This window comes from Diadema antillarum, unplaced genomic scaffold, assembly GCF_040938485.1.
Source record: "Diadema antillarum isolate AM-2024a unplaced genomic scaffold, OU_Dant_1.0 scf00000019, whole genome shotgun sequence".
Taxonomy (NCBI): Eukaryota; Metazoa; Echinodermata; class Echinoidea; order Diadematoida; family Diadematidae; genus Diadema; species Diadema antillarum.
In genome coordinates this window covers 416,886-438,264 of record NW_027270908.1, presented here as the reverse complement: position 1 = coordinate 438,264, position 21,379 = coordinate 416,886, and the positions used below count along the sequence as shown (strand labels likewise).

The 21,379-nt window shown below is 37.7% G+C and overlaps 1 protein-coding gene and 1 long non-coding RNA gene across 2 annotated transcripts in view; one reads left to right on the top strand and one right to left on the bottom strand.

Annotated features, from left to right (window-relative positions):
• Positions 1 to 348: 348 nt before the first annotated feature.
• LOC139728251 (uncharacterized) lies at positions 349 to 6,887 on the bottom strand. The gene is made up of 3 exons (XR_011710796.1): positions 6,593 to 6,887; positions 3,889 to 4,072; positions 349 to 489 (listed from the first exon to the last, which is right to left on the bottom strand). It is a non-coding gene; the product is annotated as an uncharacterized lncRNA (long non-coding RNA).
• Positions 6,888 to 7,207: 320 nt separating this feature from the next.
• LOC139728239 (WASH complex subunit 4-like) overlaps positions 7,208 to 21,379 on the top strand; it is a 51,455-nt gene continuing 37,283 nt past the window's right edge. The window contains exons 1-2 of the mRNA XM_071639204.1: positions 7,208 to 7,347; positions 20,956 to 21,095. Coding sequence (XP_071495305.1) covers positions 7,290 to 7,347; positions 20,956 to 21,095 — 198 coding nt within the window. The 5' untranslated portion in view covers positions 7,208 to 7,289. The remainder of the gene's footprint in view (positions 7,348 to 20,955; positions 21,096 to 21,379) is intronic.

Genomic DNA, 21,379 nt, shown 5'->3' with positions numbered 1-21,379 from the left:
AGAAAAGAGGATGTGAAGAAAATGACAACAAGCAAATGAAAAAAAATCTGTTTATCATCATCATGTTTTCTTTTTCATCTTCTTCTTCTATTATGGTATATGTATTTTCAGTCTCTTTACTTTGGTGTAAAGCGCCTCGAGCATTTAATCTGAATGGAAAATGGCGCTATAAAAATTGTATTCGTGTATTATCATATTATTATTATCATAATCACTACACTATCATCACTTATCATGATCATGATCATTAACATTTTCATCACCATAATCATCATCAGCTTAGGAAGAAGGAAAAGAAGAGAGGCAATACAAAAAAAAAGTAGACAAACTCTTTGCAATTACCTTGGCTGAGCTCTGCTGCATCTCTGTGCAGTTCTTTCTTCAAGTTCTGCAGAAGGAGCGCCTCTTCCATCGAGTCTGATCGTAGGTGTGTGCTGAGGACAACGATGATTAGAGCCAGAAGCCCAATCACTGCTATCTGGAAAGGTACTGCACAAGAGAAACATTCAAAGAAATATGTTTTATGATCACAGCAACCCTTCAAATTCATTTCACTTTTTAGTATACCATTGATCAAAATCATATCGATTTACAAACCTAGTGCTGTATTGACCTTGGAGTGTAATTCTGCACTATGTCCAATTTGACTTTAATAAGTAAAACAAGACAAACAAAATAGACATTTCACAAAAAATGGACATAGAATAAGAAAGTTACTGGAATTGTAGAGATTCCCATGTTTTCATCAAACACACATAAATTGTAAAAGGCCATATTGTCATCACCTCATACCTCTCCCACATGGCTTTGGACATTGAAAAAAAAAATGATTACTAAAATAATATTTTAAGATTAATAATTGCACAACTACAACCTCGTCCCCCCTTGAAAATCATTGTTAGCAAGTTACTACATGCCCTACATTAATTTGATGTGAGGCGCTCTTATATAAAATATATACTACTTTTATTGATTTCACATCAGAAGAAGGGTATGTACAATGTAGTATAGATTTACAGCCCACAGTTCAATAGGAGACTTGCAAGTTGATTACATTACCACCTTTGCTAGTTCATATGGTTGTGACTACCAGGTAATATCACTGAATCATGGTAGATTTATAAATTCCCAAAACCTTCTCATTGGAGGTTCTATTATGATAAAACAACCACCATTCTGTTTTGCTCTGATTTTGCTCTATTCATGAGAGACAATTTGAAAGTGACGTTGAGTTCCACTATTCACTATCTGGACTGACACACAACCCATAAACAGTGGGCCTCCTGTACCCTTGGCCTGAAAGCAGGCCTGAAAGGAAGTGACCGGCAAACTTTCCACACACTTGGGTATATAAGGCAAACTTACAGCTTGCATGTGATGGACAAATTGCACTTCCTCAACATATCAAAATAAGCACTAATCATACACTGCTTTTATAGTAGGAGCCATGATATAAAAATCACGGGCATACATGTACATACTTGGCATGGACTCAAAGCAACAATCTCCTGATTTCTATACAGGTGTCGTATCCACTAGACCAGTGCACTAGACTACCAGTATTGAGCTTCTACACAGAAGTTAATCCTCCAGAGTTATCTTGCTTGAAAATGTCATTTTTGACTGAAAAAACCCCCCAAACCAACAACTAACAAACAAACATTGCTTTTATCATAAATGAGACAGGCAACCTTTTTTATTTTGTCAGGTGTTTCCAATTTCCCAAATGGCTAAATTCCATATGGTTAATTTGCTAATTGGGTTACTTATAAATATGAGGAGAGCAAACATACAAATGCATCATGTTCTTTCATGTAAAATTATTGACATCCTCAAAGCAATATAAAGTACACGTTTATGTGCTCCCCACCCCCCCCCCCCCTTCCCACAATGAAGACACGTCAGTACGTCAACACACATGTCTTGTCATTCACCCTTCTTGCGTGCTAAATGGCGTTGGCATTAGCCCAACCTGATCTTTCAGTTAAACGGGGGGGGGGGGGGGGGGGGGGGGGGTCCCTAAAGGAAAGCAGCTGTTTAAACTCTCCTTTGGAATCACTTCCGCTTGATGGACAGGCCAGAAGTAGCCTTGCATGCCACACAAATTACAGAGAGTTTTGATTACAGAGCTACACATGGCACAGCACCAGTGTACATACAGGATCTTGTCACTGTAAAAATCATGTACTACTGATTATATTTAGATCCAAGATACAAAAGTTATCACCTTTAATATAAAATAAACTCAATGTAGTATTAAAATGTTTTCTTCTTTAAATAATATTGATCCCAAATGATAGCAAAAGTAAACAAAGGACTCCTCTTGTATTTACATGTATTAATGCACTGGATTCCTCTTTCCAAAATTAATGGTACAGGGTATGGCCATGCCCTATACAGAAATATATGATCATTTGACGCAATCTAACCAATCACAACTCATTATTATGATTGACATACATCTACTATGGCATGAAATAATTCTGGTTGTGCAATATAAATAATCTGTTATTATTGTTATTATAATCATAATCATTTTAATTTGTGTTGTGAGCCAAAGCAATACTGAAATGCACCTTCACCATATTCCAGAGGATGTACATAAAGGGATAAAGTCAGATAAACAGAAAGGTGGAATATCAAAATAACACTCAAGATAACAAAATCATTGAATATCATTATCAAAGGTTAACATCGTAGGATTCACACTGATGCAAATTAGCGGGATACAAATCTCGATCTTTGCATCGCGTTCCACATCTTAATATTTTTGCCACTGGTGCAGGGGAAAAAGTGTCACAATAAATAGTGCAATTAGCATCACGATCTACAAATCCCGAAAAATCTTGAGATTAGTTTGGAATTATTGCCATGATTTCAGAAATGGGGCGAGTGTGTGAAAACCAGAGCAAATAATCATGTATTCCTGCCCACAGGATTAGAGTTTAATCAATTAGTGCTGTTACTGGTGAATTTCAAATCAATGGTGTATTTTTTTTTTTATCATTAGACTCACCTAGGTAGGTGAAAGATGGGATTCGAAGGCAATCGGTTGCTTGCTCCCTTTTGTTTACCTTGGGGGATTTATGGCGATACTCATATATACTTCAACAAAATCACTGCTAATCTAAGGCTATTGCAACCTGAAACAAGAGTTTTCATTAATGATATGTAACAAATATACCTGGCCTAGGAGGTTCTGGTTAAAAGTACAACCTATGTGCATGAGGTGACTTCAATAGCACTATTTTCAGAGGGGCGCAGCCATGAAGAAAATGCAGTACTATTTAAGTCACCGAAGGCACATAACTTAACCAATGCCTGGTATTCTTGTTTATACCCCTCACTAATTATTTCAGTGGCTGAGTAACTGCAAAGAAAGCGGGATTTACTCACTGTTTACAGTTTGCAGATGACCGATCACCCAAGTTCACATTTTCCTTGCACAAATTTACACAGAAAGTGTAGGACCCTACGCATGGTCTGCAGTGCGCAATACACATTCATTTGTCTGTGAAAACCTGATCTAACTTCTTGCAAAGTGAAGCTGCCATGTGTAGTGGAAAAACCATATTGTTTACTGAAGATGTTCAGAGTTAATCAAGTCGAGCGGTGTGTGATATTGTCTCACACACTAAAATACGTACTCCTGACGGATTAGTGGTACATTTAGCAAAGGTTGCCAGCGGAATTTTTAAAAAAACTTCTTCCCAAGGGAAATAGTTGAACTCTGAAGGGATAAGGATTTTTAAAGTGGGTATACGTTTTGTCTCTTTCAATGCCCTCGTCCAAGCAGAAAACAAGAGATACATTGTAATTTGTGAGGGATATCATAATGAATTAAACTCTGCTCTCATAATTCGTCATAAGGTTTGATCTACAACTCACAGCTGGTTCTTCTGAACCTCCTGCAGAAGCGCATACTGAGTTCCCGCATCTGTACTTCTCAACCAAGAAAAAAAAAATACACTCCTCTAACCAACACGGAGGATAGATCTTTTTTTCTGTTTCTTTGCTTAACAGGTCACTGTCAGTCGTGTCATCTTTCAGCCACTATGTGAATTACCGATACCTGAAAGTAACAAGAAGAAGAAGAAAGATAATGTGTAATCAAGCTTTGAAAACAATATAGAGATGCAATATCCTATGAAATATAAACACTTTTTTCTGATGTACTGCCACTTCACTCTGTGCACTTTGTTAGAGATAGCACAACTACCAATTTAAGAGTCAAATTACCATTGAATATATATCATAAACTAAACTTCACTTTCCAGATATTTGGGGACATGGTCATAGAACTAGCATACAATTTACAGAATAAAATACTAGAACACAAAATTGAATAACAGCGTACGTGCTTGAACATGTTTGAAGAATGCAAATATGTGTAAGACCCCTGTCTCAATGTTACATGTAGATGCAACTTTTGTATAATTTACTTTAACGCATAACATAATGGTGATATAATTGGCTGAGCGCAGGGAGCTCGAGAATGAATGAGAAATAAAACTTTATTAGGAAAGAGGCTATGTAGTGATCACAACATTTCACAAGGTTTTTGCAGGTCGCTAATCTATCCCAGTACAAAAAGTCCTGCATCCAATCTAAAAGGGTTCTTTGTAAGTCGCCTTCTACAATACAAGCTACATTCCACTCCTCATAATTTCTGTATGAACTAGGCAATGTTTATTGCAATATTTCATCATGGCAAAAGTTGCATTGTAATGACATTGTAGTTGTAGAAAAGCTAAAACATGTGAGAATATGATTCTGTAACCAAAGATATCAATTACTTAATACTATAGAGTCGATCATTTTGAAGTCAAAAGTGTGTGGCCCCTATAAACCCCTGGATTCCCCCCAATTTCAGAACTGTAGTCTGTAGACACTACTACTAAAGTACTAGGTGCATCTGTTGGTTGTATGTAGGCTATCTGACCCTAGATTGACGTAAACATTCTGATATGATCAAGTGTTCAAGATGTTGCATGATATGAAAGATTTTGATCCAGACAGAAAGACCCGTCTGTCCGGAGGAGTCTTGTATCATTTTTTTGACTTTGGCTCTCCAACGTAGAGGGGATCCATGAAGCCAGACGCAGCACCCCGTCTCCGTGGAACATATCCCTGACGACCAGATACAGACCGATCTTTCGGTCAATTTTGATCCAGCTGAACTAGTAAGAGTTTAACTCTTTCAGCCAGAGAGTTGTAAATTCTTGGAATAGTCTATGTGCGGATGCTGTCGAGGCAACATTGGTTTAAAAACGCCTTTAAGTCTAAAACTGTTAAGCTAAATGATCACTGGAAACAGAAACATAAAACAAATTATTGCATAAATTGACCATCCCATGCATGGACATTGTAACAGCCAACACATAGCGTAAATTTATAGACTCCTCGGGATTAGGATTAGAACCTTTGAAAGGCCCTCTACAAGTCTTTGACTTACCAGTAGTACAGTACTCATGAGTCATGGTAACTACACGCAGCTGCTGTCGTGAAGCGACACAGCGGTCTGGTCAGGCTAGAGTCATGGTAAACTACTGGGCGTCATCATAGGTAGGCACTAATTCAGATAAACTAATCGGTAATCGGGGGGGGGGGGGGCATTTCATGAAGCATTTTTGTCCGACAACTTGTCGGACAAATTTGCTCTCAACCAATCAGATGCAAGGATTTCAGTAGACAGAAAGATCCGTCTGTCCGGAGGACTCTTTTGTATTTTGCCATTAATGCCGTCCTCCGTAGACAGACGGAAGGTTGTAGTACCCATTGCTGTGTGGATGTTCTTAACCACTGTCTCTATGGAAAATTGGGTGAGGTACCTCACCCTTCTCGATTGCGTCTAATTCACGGCCCTAGGTCGGCAAATTTAAGCTTGAATAGTTAAATCAACTATTCAAGAATAGACTACACTCACCAGATTAATGAATAATCCAATATTTCGGTCGAATTTTCAACGCAAAACACACATCAACCAGCCCGTCGCGTTGTCACGTTCAAACTGCAGAAACATACAGTATGAATCTATTAGCCAATCACATGCGAGGTAGTTTCTACGTGTTTTTTTTACTTAATAAAGTACCTCACATGTGATTGGTTTACAGATTTAAAATGGCGACCTACGGCGATGTTGCGATATGGATAAAATTTCTGCATTATAACCGCGTTACTGTGAGTATTTCGATCGCAAAATGTGAGAAATTAACCCCAAATATTGCTGCATAATGTGTCATGTCATGTCAAACTTGTTTGAATGTAAAAAAGCTGTCTGAAATTTGGTTTATCGTAACGTTTGATCTGTGCGCTACTGCCACACAGGAGCTGGCATCATTGACTTCGGTCTGTATACGGAGGGGATCCGTGAAGCCAGACGCAGTCTCCGCAGAACATTCCCCGACGGACAGATACAGACCGATCTTTCGGTCAAGGATTTCAGTAGCTTTTAACATTTTGTCAGACGAAATATTTGACAAAACGCTTCATGAAATGCCCCCCTGATGATGCCTTTAACTGTTGTTAGATATTAAATAACAGTAATTAAAGGGCTAGTTTACGGTCATAAACATGGATATGCACACTACACTTCCAAGTTCTGTTACCTTGCATCCGGCGATCCGATCCGGTCACGTTCCCCTCCCTACAGTACACTACATTCACTGTTCAGGCTAGGCCTGGAAATCTTTCTTTCCGGCAAATCTATAAGTCTGCATCAATTATGCTTCGATGGAAGTAGCGAGATACATGTGCAACTCAAGCAAAACTATACCGAACTCTGTACACAGCTTTCGGCACTACAAGCAGAGGGTGGTCGAGGTCCCAGCTCAACTCATCATTTAAAAATTCTTTGCAACTCATCCAAAGCTCAAGTCTCCGCTAGCTCCGCTCCGCTCCGGCGACTAGTGTACAACTCACCACCCCCAAAGCACACACCGACCACGTCGAGTTCGAGGGTGTTCTGTTTACTTCCTGCCCCGCGCCCCCAGCAAGCACTTGTAGACGTAAACGTAGATGGCGCTATACGTCTCGCTAGCAAACTCGGCAGACTCCCCTCGTGATTTGTCTGCATGATGTGCCCCCCCCCCCCCACCACACACACACACACACACACACACACACATCGGCTACACACACACTACATGTACTATTACTATACTGCTGAAACTGTCCCCATTCATTTCTGCAGTACAGTGTACGTATGATCGACTGTGTCTGTGTAATCTCTACCGTGAAGCGCTACAACCTCCGCAAGCTGTCTGAGAAGGCTGGATAACAGACCTAAAATGACGAATGAGTCGAAAGCTGGTTGGGAATTTGACAAGTTCGACGATGGCTCTCTGAGTAAGTAATCTTCAAGGTGATCATTTGTTTTGTATGAGGTAGAATGTTAGGGTAATACCAACGTATTTTGTAACACGTTACATTCATTTCATGGAATGGCTCTTACCGCAGCAGTCGCTATGCTATGGAGCGCTAAATACGCTGCAGCCGCAGCCTTAGCATGGTACACAGCTCACTGACACTGTAAAACAGAAATTAGAAAGGGGGTGGTTCCCCGTTTGACCAACGAGATCGGGAACAGGGCAGTCTTGTTTCGGCACTTTTTTTTTTTATTATTGAGACTTGGCTTGGCTCTGTAACGTAGACCTAAACCTAGCCACCATAGTCTATAGAACCTAGTGAATACCAGTTTCATATAAATAGAGTATGCAGCATGAGACAGGTGTTTGCCTCAATTAGACAGACCTTGCTTTGCCTTGTGAACTTAGCTTTAGCTAGCTAGCTAACCGATTGGGCAATTGCCACCGATTGTCCATTCCACATGCTTTTTTTCTTTTTATTTCTTTTGGGTTTTAACCGAAAAATAAAAAAGGGCATGCGCCCGGTGCACCCCCCCCCCCCCCCCCCCCGCATGCTGAAATTCACCCAATTTCCCAATGATTGATAGCTTAAAAAACAAAAATAATAATGTTATAATTGTTTATCTCGTCAGCTTCCTGCTGTGTGACTCCTCGAGCAGAGCATGTGCTTTAGTACGCATATGCAAACCTCAAATACCACCTTCATATACACAAGGACTGAGAGAATGCAGCAATATTAGTAGAACACATCCGTGAAAGTTTGAGGAAAATTGGACAATCCGTTCAAAATTTACGAATATTTTAAGTATCTGCGCAGTCACTGCTGGAAGAGAAGACTACTACAGTGTATGATGTCACATGCGTACGAATATATAAGGAAAATAGAGAATTTCGCAACCGATTTGAATAAAGTGCACATTTCTTCGACTTGCTACTGACGTATGTTAAGGGTAATATTATTCCCCCTGCCTTCTGAAAGAGAGAAGTGGAGTGTTCTTTTGTTATGCGAGAAAAATGGAAATATGTTGAATTTTCTTTAGTCTTTCTTTACATCGTTGTACTCATGTGACATCACAAGTTATAGTAGTCTTTTTATCCAGCCATGACTGAGCAGAAACTTCAAAAATTCATAAATTTTTAACGGATTGTCTGATTTTGCTCAAACTCTCACTGATATGGTCTACTAATATTGCTGCATTCACTCAACCCACATGTCTATGAAGGTGGACTTGTCCTTTAAATTCTCAAGTTCATTTACCCTATTTGCCAAAATATACGAAATCCTTCAAAAATTCATAAATATTTCCAGATCATTTATACCAAAATCAATGTAAATCATCTGTTCCTTGTCATTGTCAACTTTACTGGGCATTTCCACGGTAACTCACGTTACATTTTGAACTCAAAATTAGGTCGTTGAGATCAATATTCTTAAAACCTAATTAGTGATATGAGTTACTATATGTGAATGAGTATCATGCACCTCCATCCTACCTCACAGCAACATTACATCCACAGACTCTTATGAGAACTATGAGAAAAAACACTACAAATGTCGGTAACTCACGTTACATAATTTGGACATGCAAAAATTTGGCATGTCTTATATTCAAAAGTTTCCTCAAACAAGAAACAGAGAGACTTTAAAGTCTATTGTGTCAAAGTCATGGACTAACAACATACATCACAGAGTATGGTAAAAATTCAATTGTCTTACATTCTCCAGGTATCGTCATGTGAAGCGGTAACTCACGTTACGGTAACTCACGTTACAGTTTGTCCACATGATCACAAGACGATTTTTTGTCTTAATAATCCAAAGAAAACTTACCAAGACAACTTTTTTTCACAAACAAACTCCATGAATAAAGAATCTAAATTGATTTGAACATTGATCTGACAGTAATTAATCCCATTCTATCCATGAGATTACCAAAAGGCAGGAAACTTTACATTTAGAATACCAACTTGAAGATAAATTTCATTTTTAATTGAGTCATTTTCCAAGCTTTCATTTGTACTGAGACAAAAATTGTATTCAACAAAATGATATGAAACAGAGTCTATTTCATTAAATTACACTCTTTTCCAGTTAACAAATGCATCAGAAATTGAGGATTTAATTGAGAATTTGATTTGATTGTTTTTTTATTTTACTAGATTTAAATGGATTTCAGGCTATCTAGATAAAACAAGTCATCCATAAACTATTCCATTTAATACACTGAGTCACGAGACTAGAGACCTGTACATGTAGTCTGTGGAGAGTTTAAAGGTTCAGAAATGAATATTTCAATAAATCTTTTAACTTTTAAACAATATATATTATATTTTATATTCCAATTATTTGATAATTGTTTGAATTACTCGATAATCAATTGTTTGTATGTTTGATTTGTTTACAAATTCTTATACTAAACTGGTACAGAAATTAGACTTGAATTACAGAAACTGCAGATAAATTTTAGTTATCTGCTACCAGTATTGATCAGTTTAATAAAACATGTTCATAAATGTTTAAGCCTTAAAAAACAATGGCTGTGGTCTATGAAATGTCAAGTAGCCATAATTTAAATTGTACATACATGTAAAAAGTATACCAGTTTTTTCTAGAGTAATCAAGCAGACTGAAGCAGTAAATCCCAATGAAAAACATGAATAGTTAATATTTTGTGATCAGGAGGCTAACTATTAATATCACAAAATGTTGATAGTTTGCTTTAAGGTACATGACTGTCCAGCTCTTAAAGAAAATGTCTGATAATGAGGTTCACATTCAACAAGTTTTTGGTAATAGATCAGCATGTAAAGTAAATTATAGTAAACATGGAAAAGTTTCATTGTAGGATTTTGCAACAATATAGCTAAAACCTCAGAGTAGAATAGTATAAAACACATAAGCGTGTCAAATTCACAATGTTCAGTTCTCAAAAATCTCAGAAAAAACAGCAGGAAGCGAGCTCCAATCTTAAAATTCTGTTCATTCATGTACAGTGTAAATGTTTCAGCCTCATAAACAATGGCTTTGGTCTATACAGGTAGGTATAAACTATGAAATGTCAAATAGTAATCACTTGAATTACAAAAACAAGAACTTTTCAAGAGTAATCATGCAGTGATTATCCCAATCAGGAGGCTATTAATAGTTATCACAAAATTTTGAAAATTTGCTGGAACAAGGTCCGTGCAGCTTTAGAAGAAATGTCTTTTAACAACTTTTGTAACAGATCAGTATACATGCACTGTAATATTAAATAGTAAATGTGGAACAGTTTCTTTCAGAAGTTAACATGTGATGAACATGTGTAATTGATACATTGTACATGTAGACCAGTTGGTTTGGTGATAGAGAGAGACCAAGAGAATAAAAATCTACTGGAAATAGAATCTTCATACAAGAGTTCAGTAATCATGTACTCATTGGTTACTTACAATCACAACCTTCATATCATTTCTTGGTATTAAAGAAAAATCATGTTGGTAACTCACGTTACATTGTGGTAACTCACGTTACATGGTAACTCACGTTACAATTTTAAGACCTCTGTTATGAGAATTTGAAGCAAAGACTATAAGTCCCATCATATTTCTTGGATGTGTGCTGCATAGTTATTTGATAATCCAAAATACCATGTCTCAGTTGGGCATAGTAAAATTGCTAGGTTAAAAAGTTCATGTTTCGGTAACTCACGTTACAGCAGCTTCTCGAGCTATGTAAGAGCACGCTGCTGTCCGAAGTACATATCTTATATCGAGGTCTCCACTTTATTTACTGCTAGATCAACATATTTTTGATTTGTAAAACCAAACAAAGTTTGATTTGAGCCTCAAATATAAAAAATTATCACAAAGAGCAACAGAAATGCATTCTTAGGAATTTTTAGGTCAAAAAATGCTTTCTGGTTTCAAAAGGTATAAAAATGCACAAAAGAGAACTTTTCCTAAAGGTAAAGTTGGTTTCACACACTTCAAACTATGGCTAACAAAGTAAGATTATCAGTTGTCCTGAAATATGCGGGTAAAATTTTGGTGGTCATGTCGCACAACTCACGGAAATGCCCTACTTGCAAGTTTCATCCAATTTTTGGGGGGATAATTTTTTAATGTTTTTGTATGATATCCATAGTACATTGTGTGCCATGAATGCTTGATTGTCTGGAAGGAAAAAAAAAGTTCAAGGGTTTGACCCGTTCTCAACTTCTGCTGAGCCAAGCAACATGGTTCTAAAAGGCATATTGCAATAGGTGGAAACATTTGCAGTGTGGAAATTTTCGCACGACCAGAAACCAGCACAAAAATCAAACTACACAAGTATTTTAGCATGTCATTATGTGCCACTATAAATGTCTTGATTTCACAGAATTCGAAACACGCGAAATTTACCTTACCCAGCCAAGCGTGAAAAATTACTCGCACGAAAATAACCACTTTTAGTTACAGTATGATAGCGTGTCGCTCTCTGCATGTCTCGATCTTAAGACTATTAATAATACCATAAATTGCATTCTGTATGGCTGAACCACTGTCAAAGTAAAGAGTGGCTACATCCTGTTTTTTCACTTCATTTGAATGCTCTATGAGAAAAATGGAAATGTGGAATCAGTGTAAATACAACTGTACGTACACTGTATGATCGCACTGGAGAGAAGTGGATTATTCTGTGGCTATGCATTATAAATCTATGACAAAAGTAGTGATATTCCCATAAAATTGTCAAATATCAAAAGCAGGATGGTTTCCAGAACCCCAGAAAAAAAATGGGAGGGATGTTTAGTACTTTTCATCCTTTTTTTTTTTTCACTGGCAAGGTAACCAAATGCAGTAATAAGGCATTGAAATAACAACTACAGTCATTGGATACCCCGACGTCGGATAAGCCGAATATCGCATACCTCGGGGGCAAAATGAAAGTCCCGATTGTTCCTATGGAGTTTCCGTGTATTAAAATTCGCGTAGCTTGAAAAAGATAACTCGAAGTTCGGTTACCTCGAAGGGAAATCTAATGTCCCGATCTTAATTAACTTATTGTTTTTCCCAGCACGTTGCTCGAATCGAAATTGTAAACATCACTCAGCATCTCCGATTAAGCGCGCGTGGACAGCGAAGACATGTCACAAATGTTTTCACACTCGATTGTAAATATTCTGAGACCAGAACAATCGCGCGCCCAAGAAGAAGTACCCGATACACAGCTGACAAGGAAAATCCCCAACACCTACCAACACACGAACATGGTATGCACATAGCACCCGTGCCAATGGAGTGCTTTACAATAGCACTACGCGCTGCCCCATCATTTGCTTTTCTTTAACCACTGTGTTTTGATTTTTGATCGAGACAGTCATACCGTGCGCGTAGATTTCTCAACCGTCGGGGCGCACCTGCTTACGTTGACAGTCATATCTTTGCCATTAATCACGCCCCACTGTCAAAACATCAATCTCCCTCGTAGTGCCTTTTTTTAAACTATTTTTTTTTTGCCTTTCATGAAGTTTATTTCCCCGAGAACGCAAGCACTGAAACTTTTTTTTCTTCCAGCAATGCGATTATGAAAATCTGGACGTATAGGCCGATCACAATGAAGAATAGAATACACAGGGCTCCGCACTAAGTTTTATCGGGCCACCAATATCATTGATTTTTATTTTCTGGTGGTCGAAAGTAAAATCTGGTGACAAAAAAAAAATCAGGAAAAACATTAGAAAAACTAAATCGGTCCTACTAAACATAGACAAATTAATATTAAGCACTATTGAAGTGATACAGATGTCCATGTCTAAAACAAATGAATAGAAAATTCAATCATCTTACTCTGTGTTTAAAGATTTGACAAATAGGCGTAGATATTATTATAAAAGTTGATGCCCATATATTGAGAAGGTCAAAACTTACGTTTGAAATGAGAAAATGGGAGCATTTGCTGACATTTGTTAGCATCCAACATTTGTTTTAGCATTGTAAAAAAGCCGAAAGTTACCGTTATTCATTTTTAAATGTAAAAGCAAACAACCGACATTCATTTTAGAATCTTACGGAGCTGAATACTATCCTAATCCATTTCCAAACGTGAAAGCAAACATCCGCTATTTGTTTTAGCATCTAACTGAGCGGATTAATACCATTAATCATTTCCAAATGTTAAAGCAACAAACTGTTATTTATTTTTGCATCGTACGGAGCAGAATATTACCGTTATTCATTTCAAACATCCGACATTTATTGTCCCCGCCGAACGAGTTCGAGCAGGGGACTATGAAACGGGCTCCGTACGTGTGTGTGTCCGTGTGTCCGTCCGTCCGTGTGTCCGTCCGTCCGTGTGTGCGTCCGTGTGTGATCAAAATCTTCAATTTGCTACTTCTCTGTCATTTATGAGCCAATTTTGATTCTGTTTGCTTTATATGATAGCACTACATGGGAGCTTTGAAACTTCTACACAGAATTTCAGTCGTGACCTTTGACCTTGACCTTTGACCTATATTGTACATTTTGCTACAAAATGCTACTCCTTCGCCATTTCTAACCCGATTTCGATTCCGTTTGCTTTATATGATGGCACTAGGTGAGGGCTTCAAAACTTCTACACAGAATTTTGACCTTTGACTTCTTTGACCTTTGACCTTGATTTTTGACCTATATTGTACATTTTGCTACAAAATGCTACTCCTTCGCCATTTCTAACCCGATTTCGATTCCGTTTGCTTTATGTGATGGCACTAGGTGAGGGCTTCAAAACTTGTACACAGAATTTTGACCTTTGCCTTCTTTGACCTTTGACCTTGATTTTTGACCTATATTGTACATTTTGCTACAAAATGCTACTCCTTCGCCATTTCTAACCCGATTTCGATTCCGTTTGCTTTATGTGATGGCACTAGGTGAGGGCTTCAAAACTTCTACACAGAATTTTGACCTTTGCCTTCTTTGACCTTTGACCTTGATTTTTGACCTGTATTGTACATTGGCTACAAAATGCTACTCCTTCGCCATTTCTAACCCGATTTCGATTCCGTTTGCTTTATGTGATGGCACTAGGTGAGGGCTTCAAAACTTCTACACAGAATTTTGACCTTTGACTTCTTTGACCTTTGACCTTGATTTTTGACCTGTATTGTACATTTTGCTACAAAATGCTACTCCTTCGCCATTTCTAACCCGATTTCGATTCCGTTTGCTTTATGTGATGGCACTAGGTGAGGGCTTCAAAACTTGTACACAGAATTTTGACCTTTGCCTTCTTTGACCTTTGACCTTGATTTTTGACCTATATTGTACATTTTGCTACAAAATGCTACTCCTTCGCCATTTCTAACCCGATTTCGATTCCGTTTGCTTTATGTGATGGCACTAGGTGAGGGCTTCAAAACTTCTACACAGAATTTTGACCTTTGCCTTCTTTGACCTTTGACCTTGATTTTTGACCTGTATTGTACATTGGCTACAAAATGCTACTCCTTCGCCATTTCTAACCCGATTTCGATTCCGTTTGCTTTATGTGATGGCACTAGGTGAGGGCTTCAAAACTTTACACAGAATTTTGACCTTTGCCTTCTTTGACCTTTGACCTTGATTTTTGACCTGTATTGTACATTGGCTATAAAATGCTACTCCTTCGCCATTTCTAACCCGATTTCGATTCCGTTTGCTTTATGTGATGGCTTCAAAACTTTTACACAGAATTTTGACCTTTGACTTCTTTGACCTTTGACCTTGATTTTTTACCTATATTGCACATTTTGCTACAAAATGCTACTTCCGGCGGGGACATATATTACGCACCGCGTAATTTCTACTTTTCCTTGTTTCATTATCGAACGGAGCCGAATGTTACTGCTGTCCACTTCCGAAAGTGAAATGAATTATCTGACAAGTATTTTATCATCGCACGGAGCCGAATGTTACTATTTTTCATTTTTGAACGTCAAGGCAGACATCAGACATTTTGGACCATGAAACTTATAGCTGAATGTTACTGATATTTATTTTGAAATGTGCCGTAGCAAATATCCAATATTTTTTCTATCATCGTATGGGGCAGAATGTTACTGCTGTTCACTTCCAAACATGCCAAACGTAAAAGCAATCATTCGACATGTATTTTAGCATCTTCCGGAGCTGAATGCTATTGACATTTACTTTCGAACGTAAAAGCACACATCCGGCATTTATTTTATCAGCGTACGGAGTTGAATGTTATTGTTATTCACTTCAGAACACCAAAGCAAACATTCGACATTTATTTTAGCATCTTCCGGAGCTAAATGTTATTGCAATTTACTTTCGAACATAAAATCAAACATCCAGCATTTATTTCATCATTGTCAGGAGTTGAATATTATTGTTACTCTTTTCCAAACGTCAAAGCAAACATCAAACATTGATTTTACCATTAAACGCAGCTGAATGTTACTGTTATTCATTTCGAAATTTAAAAGCAAACATCAGACAGTTATTTTAGCATCATATGGACATGATGGAGCAGGATATTACTGCTATTTTCTTCCGAACATAAAAACGATCATCTGACATCTATTTTAGCATCTTCCGGAGCCGAATGCTATTGCTATTTACTTTCGAAAGTATAAGGAAACATCCGACATTTATTTAACCATCGTACGGAGTTGAATGTTATTGTTTTTCATTTCCGAACGTCATAGCAAAAATTCGACATTTATTTCAGCGTCTTCCGGAGCCGAATGTTATCCTTATTCAATTCCGAACGCAAAATCAAATATCTAACATTAGTTTTAGCACCATACGGAGCTGAGTCTTATCGTTATTCATTTCCAAAAGTATGAGCAAACATCTGACATTTATTTTAGTATCATACCGAGTCGAATATTACCGTCATTCATTTCCACAATTAAACGCAAAACTCTGACATTTATTTCAGCATCTTACGTAGCCGATTGTTACCGCTGTTCATTTTCAAAAGTAAAGGCAAACATCCGACTTTTTTTTTTTTTTTTGGTGGCGCGATCGGGCCACCAAAATCTTTATTTCTGAAATTTTGATTTCATTTCCGATTTTCACTCAATTCATTCATATAAAAGTTGATTCAATTCAAATTGACAAGCATGCAAACAATCAGTAGGCACTATAACAGACACCATGTTGAACATCGATAAACGTCGAACATCGATAAACATCGGATAAGTCGAAGAAAATTCGACGTACGCGTACCTCGAAATTCGCGTACGTCGAACCATTTTCTTCAGTCCCGACGAATTCGAGGTATCCGAGTTTGACTGTAGTTATGCACTTGGAGAGCACAGACCTCTACCTAGTAGCTTATTTCCACCCATACATACATGCTTATTGATACAATAGTTACCCTTATTCCAATCCCCAATGATAAAGTTCCAGCCTTTCTGTATGTTGCAGTCTGCAGCAGTCTACCTCAGCTTCAGCAGCTTACTGCGCACTGTGTGCATTGAACGTCAAGCGTATGTGCACTTATGCACACCTTATATACGAGCAACTAGAACTCCCTTGTTCGTCAATGATAGTTCTTCAAAAAACAGTTTAAAAAGTATCCTGGCCCCAGACAGTTATCCTGATCACTACCAATATTTAATCATCTGTTCCTTGTGTCATTATTGACTTTTCCTGGAAGTATCACCCAAATTTGTCCACAACTTTTTGAGTTATTTTTCGAACAGACAGACAGACAGACAGACAACCAATGCTGGCAAAATCATAACCTCCTTGGCAGAGGTATTCCAATAAAAGTCATGTAGAGAAAACATGATATGGACAGGATAATCACATTTGAGTACCCATCCATGCATTCAACTTTCGAATGCAATTGTGCGTAATTGCATATTTTGATTTCGCACATGATATTTGATTTTTTTTGGTTTTTTTTTAAACAAAGTATAAATATTAAGTGTCTTGTTTTGCAAGTAGTAACAATACAATTGTGGATTTGCTGGCTTCCTGAAGATAAGGGATATTGGCAGTTATCTTCTTCTTTTTTTTTTTTTTAGTTTGTGTCAAGTTTGATGAGTTCAAGAGAAACATCTAGTTAATCTATGTCAACTAAACACATTAGTGTCATATTGAAGGCATTCATCTGGCCACCATTTAGCACTGCTACGTTGATGACACGAACTGTATAGTGATGCAGCTGTGTTTTTTATTTAATTAAAGAGTTGCTGTAGTTTGTCGCAATAGAGCTAATGGCATAATAAATCAGGCATGATGTGAATTCCTTGATAGAAGATAAGAGGTGCCTGTGTGTGTTGTTCAATGCGTTTTACATTATAGGGCAGCCAAGACCGTGAAATGCTTTTTCCTGCATGCACCTTTGCTATTGAAAATGTAGATGTACTCCCCAGGAACAAACAAGTAAGACAAAAATATAAGTCAGACCTTCACTGTATAAAACTGAAAGCTAGGCTAATTATATTCTGCTATTATTGTCTTCATGTATGCCATATGGTATAAGGTTCATTCATTGTACATTACAGTTTCGATCAATGCATGCTTGACTTGCACTGTGACTATTACAGTTTGTTTCATTATGAATACATGTATGATGTAATATTTCTATTATACTATCAATGTTGCCACTAAACAGTGTTGTTTTTTTTAAATGATAAATTCATATTAGAAATACATTGCAGCTGAGTAAGCTGTGTGTTTTGCAGATGGTTTGTTTATTTTTCATACAATTTGATCAGATTTTGCAGGTGATTTCATTTCTGTAGTGAGATAATCTCAAGAAACATTATCCCACTAGCTACAGGGAAACTGGTATGCCTTGTATGAAGTCTACAACTGTATGAGGATTTTGGAATCTGGCTGGAAATGGGCTGACACAAAATCCTTACACTATTCATAAGCAGATAGCTGTGCAATATTAAGGTGAAGGAATTGAAGTTAGGGGGTGACAAAATTTAGTAGAACACTGACTATGCTTCAATCAAAGGAAGGCATGAAAAGTAAGACCCCAATCATATAACTTCTACAAATGTACATATGATTCATTTTCATCTTTATTTTCATGACAATGATATTTAATAATCAGTATGACTAACCCCACCCAAACCCTGCATAATAATGATGATAGATAAATAATGGATATAATCCTGCCCAGCTTATTATCCTGTAAAATGACAAAATAAAGGAAGTGGACACAAAGAAACAGTACTTCTAAAACATTATATCATTTTTATAGCAAGAGAAACAACATGTTGCGCACAGCAGTTATCTGTACAAACCGACTTCTGAAATGGTATCCCTTCCCAAGGACAGTTCTACGTCATTACTGTGCTGTAGATATCTCAAACGACATCCCTGGCTTAATTCTGAGACTATCGCTTGCTCCACTTGCCCCCTATCAACTGCGATCGGAGGAAATCAGAGGAGGGAGACCGTCGAGTGGGTTAGGGAGCAGCACAAACGGGGAACTGTGTTGCTGCCGTACATGTTTGTAACACCCTAATTGTAGCTTCCTGTGACTGCGCGTGGCTGGTCTGCAGTTCAGTGGCAGTGCTCTTTCTCTCTCTCTCTCTCTCTCAAAGTTTAACACACACACACACACACACACACACACACACACTCTTCCTCTCTTTCTATCTGTCTGTTTGTCTGTCTGTCTGTCCGTCCATCGTTCTGTCTCTGTATCTGTGCAAACCTTTGACATACTATCAGATACTGCAAGTAATAATTCAAGTATGTTGACAGAGTGTAAGAAGTTTTTTGGGTTGCCTTTTTCCCCCCCGCGAGAAGTGGTGTAGGAATGAATGCCAAGTTTCCATTGATTGAACACTGCTGTGAGCATACACTGTGTAGCCTCGCAGTGGCAGTGTAATCTCAAAGCCTCTTTCTTCCTCTCTGTCTGATGTCTGTCTGTCTGTCTTTCTACCTCCATGTGTCTTCACCTCTCTGTGTACATAATGTTTTTCTGCAAATGGATGGTGCATGTATCTATTCTGATTATGCATTGACTCGGCAAAGAAGCTGTCAAGTAGATTAGATATGCTTGTGCGGAAGCTGCTCCAAGAATGCTCCAAGAAGTAGTAGCTGGACCCGTTGTGAGCGTATGAAACTTCCCGAGTGCTTGTGTTGAGTAAGAAATGCTGTCTGAAGTGCACTCTTGAATATAATGTAATCATTTTCAAGCTCAGTGGGAGACCAATATTTGCAATTTCAGTACAAGCATAGTCCCTTAAAGGAAACCAAAATCCAAAGAGAAATGTGGATTGAGTGGAAGCAAGAACAATAGTAGAACACATCAGTGAAAGTTTGAGGAAAATCGGACAGTCATTGCAAAAGTTATTAATTTTTAAAATTTTGGTGTTGGAACCGCTGGATGAGGAGACTACATGTACTAGAGGTTATGATGTCATGCATGGACAACAATATAAAGAAAATATAAAGGGAATTCCACAAAAACTAACTTTTCTAGCATGGAGCATTTGACTAACCGCTTTCAGAAAGCAGGGGGAATACAATTGTAATTGCTACCCTTAACAATATGTCAGTATCAAGTTGATGGAATGTGTAATTTTCATGAAAAATGATTTTTTTTTTTTTTTTTTGGGGGGGGGGGAATTCTTTGTTGCTGCTGCTTTCACTCAATCCACATTTTTCTTTGGGTTTTGGTTTCCTGTAAGGACCAGAGATATGTGCAATCAAGCGGCATTTCAATCGTGTGAATGCCCTCCACCCATCTCAAATTGTTCTTGGCAAATTTGACCAGGAATAAAAGTACTGTATGTGCAGTTGCACGTGACTGATGTGTTCATGTTTGTCCATGAGATTGTCCAGACTGACCAGTCATGGATTCTTGAGACGACAGTCATTGCCTATATGTATGCCCTATAGAAAACTTGTGTAAAGTTTGCTTGAGTTCATGAGATTGGGAGATGTGAGACTGAGAATAAGAGATGGAGAGTCAAGAATTACATGTACATGTACATGTAGGTGAAGGCTTTTGGATTAGCTACATGTATTGCTGTACAACATCTTCTTGATACACCTTACAGAGTTGAGATATCTTACCTCAACCTCTGTACATTATGGATTTTTAAAAATTCATTTATGAAGTAGGAAAAGTAAATAATTAGAGCCAATAGTGGCTTGTTACAACAGGAAATTCATTGCTATTCATTTCTGATCATACATGAGGATTTATCAAAGAAACAACATAATTTGACATTTGATGAAAACTTCAAAAAATATGAATGGTGAACTCATCTACTTTTATTCCTTTTGCTGTCATTACAATGAATTCTGTAAGCACATGCTACCTGAGTATGTAAACCGTATATTCTGTTTCATTGCTGTTATGCTCATGTTAGAAGTGCAAGTTTCTGTTTGCATGAAAAGTTCTGTCAAAAAAAAATCACATTGTGTATATTGATGTTGTTTTGACATAGAACCATGTGACCCCTTCCCGCTTTTAACAGGTTGTAATATAGCACATTAAATGCATGTTGTGAGAGGCACTTTGTATAGTGTATGAAAACCACTGACAAGAATCAAGAGTGAAGTTGTGAAAATGGTGAGAAATCTTAAATTATTAAGCAAAATCTCATTTATCTAACATTCTTACACTGTGACACCTTTTGAATTCCTGCAGGAATCGTTGGTGAGGTCCAGCTCAGAAAGTATGGCAAGTTTCTCGAGGAGTACGCCACGCAACTGAAAGGCATCGAAGATGCCCTGGACGACTCCATAGGAGATGTGTGGGATTTCACACTGGACCCAATCTCATTACAGGTAAAGCTACATTGTAGAATTAAAGCCAGTTGCAATTGTAAATGCATCAGATGTGACATGCATGTAACAGTGTATGAAAGGCACAGTGATTGTGTACTATGCTATGTATTATGTTCTAGTACAATAGGAACAGTAATGTATAAAAGAAGGGGGTATAGAATGCTTGGTGAACAATGACAGCTGGCACACTTGAAAGAGCTTTTGAGCGGGACATTAAAACTTTTGATCTTCCCTAAATATAATACTGCTTGCATTACAGATTGTATAAGGGATATATACACATA